Genomic DNA, 12,991 nt, shown 5'->3' with positions numbered 1-12,991 from the left:
TCAATTTTTTCCCCCCATTTTTGGTTTTTTTTTCGTTAATTGCTTCATTTTTGGCTTTTTAAGCGGTTTTTTTACCAATTTGGTACATATGTCAACCTCTTTTTGATAATTCCTGAATTGGATGCCGCTTTTTGACGTGAGGTGTTTTTATTTTATACAATTGTACAAACTAATTGTACAATTGCACATACTAATCCAATTTTGGCGGTTTTTGTCAAAGTTTTCAAGTTTTTGTTTGTATTTTGAGTTTATTTACCATTAAAATTCTTTTGGTGCACCATCGTTGGTTTTGGTTTCGTTTTGTTGCTAATTTAGTTGTTTCTGGCAACAACTCTTTAAAATTCAGTGAAAATTTTTATCCCATAATTTGAACATTTTTTTTGCAAATTGTTCTACTGTTTCGCAATTGCGCTCTTTTCACTTCTTACTGAGACAGGAGGATGGTTATGTAATGTTGTTAAACCTCGATTGCTTGTTAACAAACAAAACCATGTTTTCATTTTTTCATTTTGAATTTTAATTAGATCTTCCGATTTTCTTTTGATTTTTCAGAAATTGCGAATTATTTTTTCCATTTGTTTCATAATATTTGTATTCTCCGTATTCTAGCATATTTATTTCTACCATTTCCCTATGAATTACAGTTTTATTTGCCCTGCCTGTTTTTATTAATTTGAAAATAATTGATTTGAACTAATATTTTTTGTAATTTTCCTTCGAATTTTTTGTTTGATTTGAACTAATATATTTTGTCATTCTCTTTTGAAGTTTTTTTCCAACTGATTTTCTTTAACATATGGTACTGAGGTTTTGCTACCTTCACTTTTACAGTTTTTGAGCAACTCGTTTTTGCGAATTTTCTTAGGGCTTGATTTTGGTAAAAATACGATTTTTTTATTCTTTTTCATTAGTAATTTCGATTTGATTAATTTTTTGTTAATTGTTTAGTTTTATTGCGTTCATTGTGATTCAAAGCGATAACTATTGTTTACAGTTAAAGCGACAAAGTTTATTCAGTTACCAATTGATTTCTGTTTTAAATTGTTAAATTGTTTCGATTGAGAGTTTACGGAAATTTATAAATTTTGTAACAACTTTCGGCCATTTCTTGCAGTATTCAACTTTTTCTTATAAATTAACATTTTGGGAGCCTAACTTGGCTTGATTTTTGCTGCTCACGTACTCTGATGTTTTCAATTGCGTAGAAACAATTGGATTGTTTTGTGTACAGGAATAAATTTTTCAGTTTAGTTGGTTTTATGTGATGTCTTCATTTTTTTGACGGAATTTTCTCTGTTGTTAGTAGTCACTTTATTAGAAAACAGTTGATTTGAAAGGTAATTCTCTCATGCAGACGACTCTTCGAGTCGTTTCCGGAATTCTTCCGGCTATGTTTTTACGACTCGAAGAGGAGTATTGGTTTTCTCTCGGTCTTTTTTTTTTACAGGAAGTACTATTTGTTCAGGTGGCGTTTTGACCTATTAGTGAAAGCGAGTAAAATTGCCGTGTGAACTGAGCGAGAGAATTTTTTTGTTCATGCGCTGCGTTCAGTGAATGACTTTTTGACTTTGAAAAGAGTTTTTGAGAGATTGACGCATATAGATGACAGTTTTTAGCCGTATTTTTCGTCCATTTGGCCTACTTTTTGAAATTGTAACTTAGTTTTTTGTAGAAGTCAATTTTGTTTGATACCGCATAAAAATGCAACCATCTGAAATCGATGCCACAATGTTTTTGAGAGCTTGATAATGCGTTTCAAGTGGAAAATTGGCCCATTTTTCTCAATTTTTTCCCCCCATTTTTGGTTTTTTTTCGTTAATTGCTTCATTTTTGGCTTTTTAAGCGGTTTTTTTTACCAATTTGGTACATATGTCAACCTCTTTTTGATAATTCCTGATTTGGATGCCGCTTTTTGACGTGAGGTGTTTTTATTTTATACAATTGTACAAACTAATTGTACAATTGCACATACTAATCCAATTTTGGCGGTTTTTGTCAAAGTTTTCAAGTTTTTGTTTGTATTTTGAGTTTATTTACCATTAAAATTCTTTTGGTGCACCATCGTTGGTTTTGGTTTCGTTTTGTTGCTAATTTAGTTGTTTCTGGCAACAACTCTTTAAAATTCTGTGAAAATTTTTATCCCATAATTTGAACATTTTTTTTGCAAATTGTTCTACTGTTTCGCAATTGCGCTCTTTTCACTTCTTACTGAGACAGGAGGATGGTTATGTAATGTTGTTAAACCTCGATTGCTTGTTAACAAACAAAACCATGTTTTCATTTTTTCATTTTGAATTTTAATTAGATCTTCCGATTTTCTTTTGATTTTTCAGAAATTGCGAATTATTTTTTCCATTTGTTTCATAATATTTGTATTCTCCGTATTCTAGCATATTTATTTCTACCATTTCCCTATGAATTACAGTTTTATTTGCCCTGCCTGTTTTTATTAATTTGAAAATAATTGATTTGAACTAATATTTTTTGTAATTTTCCTTCGAATTTTTTGTTTGATTTGAACTAATATATTTTGTCATTCTCTTTTGAAGTTTTTTCCAACTGATTTTCTTTAACATATGGTACTGAGGTTTTGCTACCTTCACTTTTACAGTTTTTGAGCAACTCGTTTTTGCGAATTTTCTTAGGGCTTGATTTTGGTAAAAATACGATTTTTTTATTCTTTTTCATTAGTAATTTCGATTTGATTAATTTTTTGTTAATTGTTTAGTTTTATTGCGTTCATTGTGATTCAAAGCGATAACTATTGTTTACAGTTAAAGCGACAAAGTTTATTCAGTTACCAATTGATTTCTGTTTTAAATTGTTAAATTGTTTCGATTGAGAGTTTACGGAAATTTATAAATTTTGTAACAACTTTCGGCCATTTCTTGCAGTATTCAACTTTTTCTTATAAATTAACATTTTGGGAGCCTAACATGGCTTGATTTTTGCTGCTCACGTACTTTGATGTTTTCAATTGCGTAGAAACAATTGGATTGTTTTGTGTACAGGAATAAATTTTTCAGTTTAGTTGGTTTTATGTGATGTCTTCATTTTTTTGACGGAATTTTCTCTGTTGTTAGTAGTCACTTTATTAGAAAACAGTTGATTTGAAAGGTAATTCTCTCATGAAGACGACTCTTCGAGTCGTTTCCGGAATTCTTCCGGCTATGTTTTTACTTCGTCGAATAAAAAAATTTTTCGCTTTACCTCATTTTGCCGCTTTTTCAACATTTTGCGTGATATCTTTTTGACTTCTCTAGACTAGTTTCTCTCTTCTCTCATTCTGCTAAAAGTGATTTTGAACATCAGTTGCTCAGCAAAGCAATTCAAAATGAACAGAGTCAGTATAAAAAATTGAAATCAGAAGTAGAAACGGGATAAACCCATAAAGCCCAATTTTAGATGCCCGCTATTTGAACGTCGTTACTATAAGTCTTAGTTACCATCTCTAATGCTTATTGGTATTGATAGTAGCCCCTGTAGCCTCTCTCTAAGAAACAGAAGTACGTTATCTTCAACTACGAAATGCCATCAAAATAAATCGGACTTAAAAAATGTTTTTGTACAAAAATTTTTTTTTTTCAATATCTTCTATTCTTTCAATCCCAATCGTGCTTATTGGAATCAACGGCGGCTATTTTCCGGCAATCTGCTGGGTATGTTTAATGATGGCTATTGTGCTGTTCAATTCAAGAGCATTGGAACTTGCGTTTTTACTTTTTATAGTTCATGGAAAGGAACTGTACGAGTGGTACGCTTGAAGCCACATTGAGAGCGTTTATTAATGTGCATTTTTGATAAAATTGCAGGCGGCGTCCGACAATCACAATGTCGCCTCCTGCGACTCCAGTTGCTTCGGAGAAATTCAAATCTGAGTTCGAACGGCTGGAGCAAGTAAGGAGACTGACCCAATCTACTTCCAACTTTGGAGAGAAGTTCTCAAAACTGGGCAACAAGTTGCTGGAAAACGTCAAAAAAGAGATCGTGTCAAACACTTCTCACACTGGCGTTACAAGTGGTAGTCCAGGTTACAAATTTGTTTAAATATCTCGAAGATTTTTTATTTGAATAAGCCTCGTTTCGGCGTGAAATCATTACAGTTTATAACACGATTTGTTGCAAAAAGGATTGTTAATTAATTTGGACACTGGAAGCTGTAAGCTGAGCGAAGCTATACTGCACTGTTCGTTGCTTTTTAACGACTCGAAGAGGAGTATCATTTTTCTTGAGGTTTTTCCGGAAATACTACTTTTTCGGGGGGAATTTTGACCTAATAGCAAAAGTGAGAAATTTCGTAGTTTTCGTAGATTTATTAATTGCTCTCGTAGAGAAGCAATTATTGTAAAGATGTGCGTCTTTTTATGCAAAATTTTTGCTTGACTGTTTTAACTTTCCGAGTGACTTTTACGCCCTTGACTTTTTGAGTTTCGCGTGATCTAAAATTCCTTCTCAATCACAATTTCAACCAGCTGAACTCAATTGGCGGCAATTTAATACTCAAAGTCAAATGAAAAATGCGCCAAAAATTGTGCCATTTTTCACTTTAAATCTTAATTATAGCTGCGAAGCTGTAAGTTGAGCGAAGCTATATTGCGGTGCTCTTGGTTTTTTACAATTCAAAGAATTTGAATTGTATTGGGGCGCTGTCTTTTTTTAAGATCTGTTCACAGATTATCATGATTTTTGAAGTCAAATTGGAGTGGTGATTTTGGCCACGGCGAAACAGGAAATGGAGCGAAAAAGCGAGTGGTTTTGCGGCGTGAAATTTTTTTGCTCTAAATTTAAAGTAGAGTGAGAAAACGGTGTTTGAACAAAAATTCGCTTTCTCGCTAGTGGTTTTTTGTTCACATGCGGCAATTTCACTTTGATTTACTGTTTTTTCGATTTTTTGGGTCGGATTTTTTTCTAAATGGTTTTTCCAATCCGTTCATAGTCCGTTTGAGGTCTAGTTTTTTTGTTAAGTCATTGAAGATTCTTTGAATTGTACGTCAGGACTTGTCCTGCTATGTTTTTTTGTTTCGTCGTCTGACGCTCTTTTTTCGCTTTACATTTGTTCACACAGCACAGCTGAAAAAGTCAAATTTTTGAATTACTTCTTCCTCTCACTAAACAGCATTTGCGCGCGTGACGTCATTTCTCACTCTCTTTAGCAAAAGTTTTTAAGTTATTTGCGTGATTAGATTTTGATCATACGTGACTTACCTCACTCAATAAAATATGTGGAGTAAAGGTCCCTAATAAGAGGCTTCTGCGGATTGAATTTTAACAAGCTTTTTTAATTTATCGCTGAACGTTTTTTACCTAGTTTTTTGAGCGGCGTCGATTTTTTTTCAATTTAGATCTATCTGTTTCTATGTCTATTTTATGGCACGCAGGTCTTCTTTCGCAGCTATTCCGGCAATCTGCCGGCTATGTTAGTGGTATATATTAACCTCTAATTTGGTTATTTGAAGCCCTCTATTGAACTTCTGTCCCATTTCGGCTCTCCCCCCCCCCCCCCCCCCCCAACTGAAGCAGGCTGCAATTGATTAGAGCTCCCACTAGTCTTTTGAGAGCAATTCTCCCGATTTTTAGTCGGTTATGACATTGTATTAATATGTAAACTTCTGTTATCCTATATATGAAACGCGTGAGCTCTAAAATTGGAGAAGATTTCTGCATGTTTAAGGGGCCTCTCGAAGCGCATGTTTAAGAGCCGCATTGAGCTGCATGGTTAAGCAAACTTTACGAGAGAAAAGACTCAAAGTAGATGGATGAAAACTGAACCTGGAACAAAAGACTGTTAGTCAGGTGCAGTTACCACGAGGCTACGAGGGCTTAAAAGTATGCTCGCCCAGAGGGAGGATTTACTGTCCTGGGTACTGCGTGTTTTCTAATTGCTCCCGAACTAAGTTTGAAGTTCTTATTGTAAACGAGTGTTTTTCTGCAACGTTTTAGCCGTACAGGTTCTGCGATTTTCTAGAACACTCTCAACTAAGAATTTAACCCTTTACTTTTTTGATTTTTGCCTGATCTTAAATGCTCTCAATCTGAAATATATTTATTGATACGATAAAAGCGATTGTGAGAAGAGGTGGAGTGTAGTTACTATAGCGGAGTCGGTAAGATGGAGGACTGCTAATCTGAGGGTTGAGGGTTCGAACCCGTGTCGGGTACCCCTCCTTTTGTAGACATGAAAATTTCTAATCAACACCATGTCGTCTGTTGTTCCAGAGCAGTTCCTGCGGCGGGAGTCGATTTATGTTCCTGTGTGAGTTTGGCGGATGAAAATTGGTAATCATATATATTAAACGCTTGAGCTCTAAAATTCTAAAGTTTTTGCATGTTTAGGGGATCACTTGATGCACATGTTTAAGAGCTGCATTGTTAAGCGAACATATCGAGAGAGGTCAGTGACCTAAAAGGATCACAGTAAATGTATGAGAACCGAACCTGGAACAAAAGACTGATAGTCAGGTGCTGTCACCACTAGGCTATGGGGGCTTGAAAGTTTGCTCACGCAGAGGGAGGATTTGCTGATCTGGGTACTACGCTTTTTTTATTTGCTCCCGAACGAAGTTTGAAGTATCTAATGTAAATTCGTTTTTTTGCAAACTTTTAGCTTTACAGATTCTACGCTAATCTAGAACACTCTAAGCTTTCAGCTAAGTTTTTCACGCTTTACTTTCTGATGTTGGCGTAATCTCAGATGCTGTCAATCTGAAATATGTTGATTGATAAGATAAAGGCGATTGTGAGAAACGGTGGTTTGTAGTTGTTATAGCGCAGGTTGTAAGATGGAGGACTGCTAATCTGAAGTTTGAAGTATTTTTCTATTACTATTATCCATAAAATTGCTATGAAGTTTAGAGCAGTTTTAGTCGTATTGTCTAATCGTCCTTTTTATATTAAATATCAGTCGGAATTGAGCACAATGGTCAACAATACTCCTATCGTAACATATTTTAGGGGTCCTTAATCATGCAACCTAGCGTAATAAATCCGTTTTGAGACGCTCTTTACCATCATTTTTAAGCTCAAACGCCATTGTCCAGAAATTTGCTGTAGAATGAGCAAAAGACTAGTGCCATACGCATAGATAGCTTAAGTGGTGAGACCTATGGCTGTTGAACGAGGGGCGTGGGTTCGAGCCCGAGTTGGTGCGAAACCGAGACTTTTACTTCTTTTAAACCTTCCATTCGTGTAAATGATTTTCTTGTTATGGTTTTGCGGGCCTGCTAGTTGATAATGCAGTCTTTTTGAGCACCAAATAATGCGTTTCAATTGAAGAATTGACGCATATTTCTCAATTAACTTTGTTTTTTTTTGGCTTTTTTCAATAAATTCTTTGTTTTTGGGTCTTTGAGCCGACTTCTTTTAAATAAGTGTGCATGCTAACGTCAATTTGATATGTCTTGCAGTCAAATCGTCTGTTTTTGACTTGAGGTATTTTGTTTTATTAAATTCTAAACATTTTAATTCAATTTTGGTGCTTTTTTGTCCACATTTTTTTCTGTTTACCTTCGGGGATTTTAATTGATCTTTCAAATTTTCTTTGAAGTTAAATTTTGGAATTCATTAAATTTTTTGTTATTAATTTCGATTCTAAGAATATCTGACATTTTTGGCAAAATTGTTCATGGTTTCAAATATCTATTTTCTGGCTTCAATTTTTTATTTCGAAAGAGTTAAGTTAATTTCCTTTTTTCACACTTATGGTGATTTTTTGTTACTATTTTTAAATTGTGTCCTTAATCAGTATCTTCTAGTATTTGGAACCTTCTCTTACTATATGTCTGTGTTGAGTTGTTATCATAACCTATAGTTTTTCTTGCTTTGCCTCTAAGTTTTTCAAAGAAAATTTCTACATTTTTTTATTTTCTCTATTTTTTGTTTTTTTTCTTTACATTTGATTCCATACAACATGATGCAGATGACAATTACTATTATATTATTATTCTGTTATTTGCATTACCTGTTTTCTGCAAAATTTCTTGCGCCTAATTTTGCTTACAAATAATTTTCGCCTTTGAGGTGTTTCCTTTGTCTTTCTCTGATTTATTTTAATTTTTCCGTTGAATTCATTGTAAGAGAGACATCTCACAAGAAAGTGTTATTATATTTTAGAATGATGTGACGCAAAAACAAATTTTTACAGAGACTTCAAGTCTAGTTTTCTTTTTTAAGTCAGTTCAGTTTCCAAGAATGCTATTTTCCTTATGCTTTCGTATTGCGTCTTTCTGGTTGCAGCTTTCAGAATTTTTAAAACTGGTTAGTTCGTGACAGTTATTAACCTGGACAGTGTTTGGAACTTATCATTTTTTCCGTTTTATACTTTTCAGAAGTTGGACTTTTCAGAAGTTGGTCTAGTATCCACCGCAAAGCTGACAGTCAAATCTACTGTATGACTTCTTCCTCTAACTAACGGAAGTTGCGTGCGCGACATCAGCTCTGTGTGTACCATGCGAGAGTTTTTGGGGGCATTTGCGTGATTAGATTTTAATTTTCGTTATCTACCTCTCAAGTAAATTACTTCTGCACTTCAAAACTTGTTTAATTTCAATAGGTTTAAGGTCAAAGAAAACCATATGTGTAATAGAAGGTCCGCAATAAAAAGGCTTCTGCGGAGTTAGTTTTAAAGGCCTTTATTAATTCAGCGCCAAAAGTTTTACACGCACTTTTTTAAGTGACGTCGATAGCTTTTACAACTTATTACTATATCTCTTTCTATCTCTATTTTGCGGGTCACTAGTCTGTTTGTCAGCTGTTTCGTCAATCTGCGGGTTATGTTTTATCCATAGAACGAAGCGTAAAATCTGATAACAGTCAACTGCATGATTAAGCTCATTATAAATCTGAAAAAATTGCAATGTTTGAAACTAGCTTGTTTCAGGATGTGATATGATTACAGCAATTAACAGGAGTAATCTGATATATAGCTTACTTGATTTCTAGACTTTTCCTGACTTCATTTTCTTGCTTAGGTGGGAGTATAGTCTCATCCTCCGACAGTTCCACCGAAGTTCAAGCTAGTGGCCGAAAACTGAGTTCTAATGTCACTGCAGTCACCGAGTCCTATCTTGAGTCTTCGCAAGAGGATGGAGTATTCGAGGTCAGTTTTGTTTATTTAAAGTTTGTAGCAATTTTTTTAGGTCTGGTTGATTTTTCAACTTGACTTCAAAGATAAGATTAACTGGTGAGCCTCAGTGCGTTAACTAGTGTGAAGTTCCCCCAAGCCCTTCTTTTTCTAGTTTTTAAACCGTGGTTTTAAACTGGCTGTTGTTTATAGCCAGTTTTTCAATCTATGGGTCAAGTTTACCTAAAACAACTTGCAGCTTCTATTGGATCAGAATATCTAGGCAAAGTTGGGCTTTAGTTCCAAGGATTTTTTTAAATGTCTTGTCTGATGATCAATTTTTTCAATGTACTTTACTGGTACTAAATAGTAGCTGCGTTGAGATTTGTAATGGAAATTTGTCTGAGTGGCAAGATAGTATTCGCTTTTTATGTCAGTATTTAGTTTTTGTAGTAACATAGCTCTGCCTTTCAGTTACCTTACAGGCGTCTATATAAATGTTACATCGGTGATTTTAACAAATATTAAATTGTATGGATCGAATGCTGCGTTCTTGTCAACTGAAAAATTTCCCATATTTTAGTCTGTGATCGTTACTGCTTTCAAAGTTTTCCGATTCTATCGGGTTTTGATTCCTCTCTAACAAAGTTGTAGCAATTATATTACTCATTGTGGTCATTTTTATGCAATCTTTCGTCAAACAACTTTTCGTCTAATAGTATTTTGTCTGACCATTTGATTTTTCGTCCTCAAAAGTGGGGACAAACGTAAACCCCGGAGGGCATTAAGTTCTCTTAGAACCTAACGGATCAGTAATCTCTACGTATGCAATTCACCATTTGTCACCCCTCCTCAAATACTCATTCCACCTCCCTCCTCTTCAAATCAGCTTAAGCTAGCCTCCCTTAGCCGCAGTTATTGACGAAGTCAACCGCTCGCCAGTCGTTTTAGAGAAATTCGCCTGACATTAAGTTGGCTATGTTTTGAAAATGAAAACCGTTTTTCTCATCTGGTCATGAAGTAATGCAGTTGTTTTTGTATGCTGAAAACAACGTGATATTGTTAACATAAATGTGAAATGGGACCTAATTTTGCCGTGGTGTTCCCTGGAGTTCTTATGACCAATATTTTCTGCAAAAAATGTCGCATTTTTTAATAGCCGCCCTCATCTTCTCAGCCGGCTATTATAGCGCTCCTATTTTTTTTTTACTTCGTCGAATAAAAAAATGTTTCGCTTTACCTCATTTTGCCGCCTTTTCAACATTTTGCGTGAAATCTTTTTGACTTCTCTAGGCTAGTTTCTCTCTTCTCTCATTCTGCTAAAAGTGATTTTGAACATCAGTTGCTCAGCAAAGCAATTCAAAATGAACAGAGTTAGTACAAAAATGGATGTCAGAAATAGAAACGGGATAAACCCATAAAGCCCAATTTTAGATGCCCGCTATTTGAACGTCGTTCCTATAAGTCTTATTTACCATCTCTAATGCTTATTGTTATTGATGGTAGCCCCTGTAGCCTCTCTCTAAGAAACAGAAGTACGTTATCTTCAACTACGAAATGCCATCAAAATAAATCGGACTTAAAAAATGTTTTTGTACAAAAATTTTTTTTTTTCAATATCTTCTGTTATTTCAATCCCAATCATGCTTATTGGAATCAACGGCGGCTATTTTCCGGCAATCTGCCGGGTATGTTTAAAAATTTACTAGAGTTTTCTTGAACGGAATAAACGGAATAGACACAGCGCATCAAGTTACAATACAGTCTTTTATATCATCGATTCAGTGGTCTACTGGGTTCGAAAGGTAGTGAAGCTGCTGAAAAGGCATAAATTTTAGACGAAGAAATTTGTCTTCAAAGCTTCTGAGGGCAAATTGGTGTTTTTTCGTCCTGTTTCTGGATTTTTGACGGACTGTTTGCAACTTAAGCGTGGTAGCAATTGATCAAGGTCTCATTTCACCCCATTTGACCCCATTCGTTCAACTTTTAAACACAACCTTGAGGGATTCGTTTTTTTTTTCAATTCTTCGGATTTTAATTCAGGATAATGGTCCACACTCAATTAATGTCGATCATGCAATTCATGGCCAATGAGAAACATGCAGCTAGGATATTTGAGCTTTCAAAACAGGATAAACAGGTAAAGCTCAGTGGGCATCAAGTTTCATTGGAGGACCTTAGACGAGTTTAGTTGTCCATTAAGTGCTTAGTATAGTGGTGAAGCTACTGGGAAGGCCGTAATTCAAGGTTAAAAGGTCATTTTTAGGACTATTGTAATTTTTCGCCATTCTTCGAATTTTTGTGGAACCAGTCTGAAATCGAGGTTTGTAAAAGTTGATAAAGGTCTTTTGCAAGACAATTACTTTTTATGACCATTTTAAGAGCTATATCCTTTGGTACTCCGACCATGAACACGCAAATTTATACCTATTTTTGTAAGATTTTCCAAGTTTTTTTGAGTCCTTTGTGTCAAGAAACCTCCTTTAGGGTTTGACAATAAGGTACCGCATGGTTTCTGGTGGTAATGGAACGGTTTTCAGCATTTTAACATCACGAATCTTAGCAAATTTTGACAGAAACTTGCAATTTTTTCAAGTTTTGGAACATTTATTGTCATTATTAAATTTTTCCATCTCCCAGGGTCAAGGAAACGTCCTATAGGAGTTGATAATGAGTCACGAATTTTAGCAGTTTTTTTTTATAAAACTTGCATTTTTTGCAAGCTTTTTTGAAAATTTTTCACCAGCGAGTTTATCCGGCGCCATGGGCGCGGGAACCTCCTCTAGGATTTGATAATAAGTTACTGCATAGTTGCAAGAGCTAATGGATTGGTAATCAATATTTTAATAACACGAGTTATAGCATTTTTTTAAAAATTAATTTCAAATTTTCTGGAAATTATTAGGTTCCAAATTGATCTAGCTTTTTGAGCAAGTGAATATATTTAAGGCTTTTAATAGAGATACTGAATAGTCTCTGGAGACAATGAAATGGTTCTGAAGATACTAATATCAAAAATTTTAGCAAGACTTTGTTGAAATTTGCATTTAGTTTTTAAGTTTTCTGAAATTTTTTGTCATTTTCTGAGTTTAACGATCTTTACTGGCCAACAAGTTTTGCAGATGGGTTACATGACAGAACTCCAGAGACAAAAATGTTTTTTTTTCTGTGGAAGTATGCACTTTTCAGTTTTTTTAAGCATTTGTCATATATCTCGAGTTTATCTACCTTTAGTGGATAACACATCTCTTGCAAGTTTTAGCAAACATTATTTTGTTCAGTTTGTTTGATTATTTTAGTTTCTGAGGTTGTCTTTTTGGATGGGTGTGTTCAGTTGATCTGCTGGTCAGACACAATTTTTCTCAGTTTTACATTAAATTCTTTGGAGTGTATTTCAGGGCTTGTCCTGCTATGTTTTTTTTACTTCGTCGAATAAAAATTTGCCGCCTTACTTTAGTTAACAGCTTGTTCAACATTTTGCGTGAAATCTTTTTGACTTCTCTAGGCTAGTTTCTCTCTTCTCTCATTCTGCTAAAAGTGATTTTGAACATCAGTTGCTCAGCAAAGCAATTCAAAATGAACAGAGTTAGTACAAAAATGGATGTCAGAAATAGAAACGGGATAAACCCATAAAGCCCAATTTTAGATGCCCGCTATTTGAACGTCGTTCCTATAAGTCTTATTTACCATCTCTAATGCTTATTGTTATTGATGGTAGCCCCTGTAGCCTCTCTCTAAGAAACAGAAGTATGTTCAACCACGAAATGCCATCAAAATAAATTGGACTTAAAAAAATGTTTTGTACAAAAATCTTTTTTTTTTCAATATCTTCTGTTATTTCAATCCCAATCATGCTTATTGGAATCAACGGCGGCTATTTTCCGGCAATCTGCCGGGTATGTTTAAAAATTTACTAGAGTTTTCTTGAACGGA

General features: G+C 34.6%; 1 protein-coding gene across 2 annotated transcripts in view; it reads left to right on the top strand.

The window, feature by feature from the left end:
- Positions 1-12,991, top strand: part of LOC142350668 (WD repeat-containing protein 7-like) — a 134,740-nt gene that overhangs the window by 80,235 nt on the left and 41,514 nt on the right. For both annotated transcript variants that reach the window (XM_075402596.1, XM_075402594.1), the window contains 2 exons: positions 3,813-4,030; positions 8,967-9,094. In XM_075402596.1, coding sequence (XP_075258711.1) covers positions 3,813-4,030; positions 8,967-9,094 — 346 coding nt within the window. The remainder of the gene's footprint in view (positions 1-3,812; positions 4,031-8,966; positions 9,095-12,991) is intronic.

The sequence above is a fragment of the Convolutriloba macropyga genome, chromosome 12 (assembly GCF_964194025.1).
Source record: "Convolutriloba macropyga chromosome 12, txConMacr16.3, whole genome shotgun sequence".
Taxonomy (NCBI): Eukaryota; Metazoa; Xenacoelomorpha; order Acoela; family Convolutidae; genus Convolutriloba; species Convolutriloba macropyga.
This window is presented reverse-complemented; position numbering and strand designations above follow the sequence as displayed.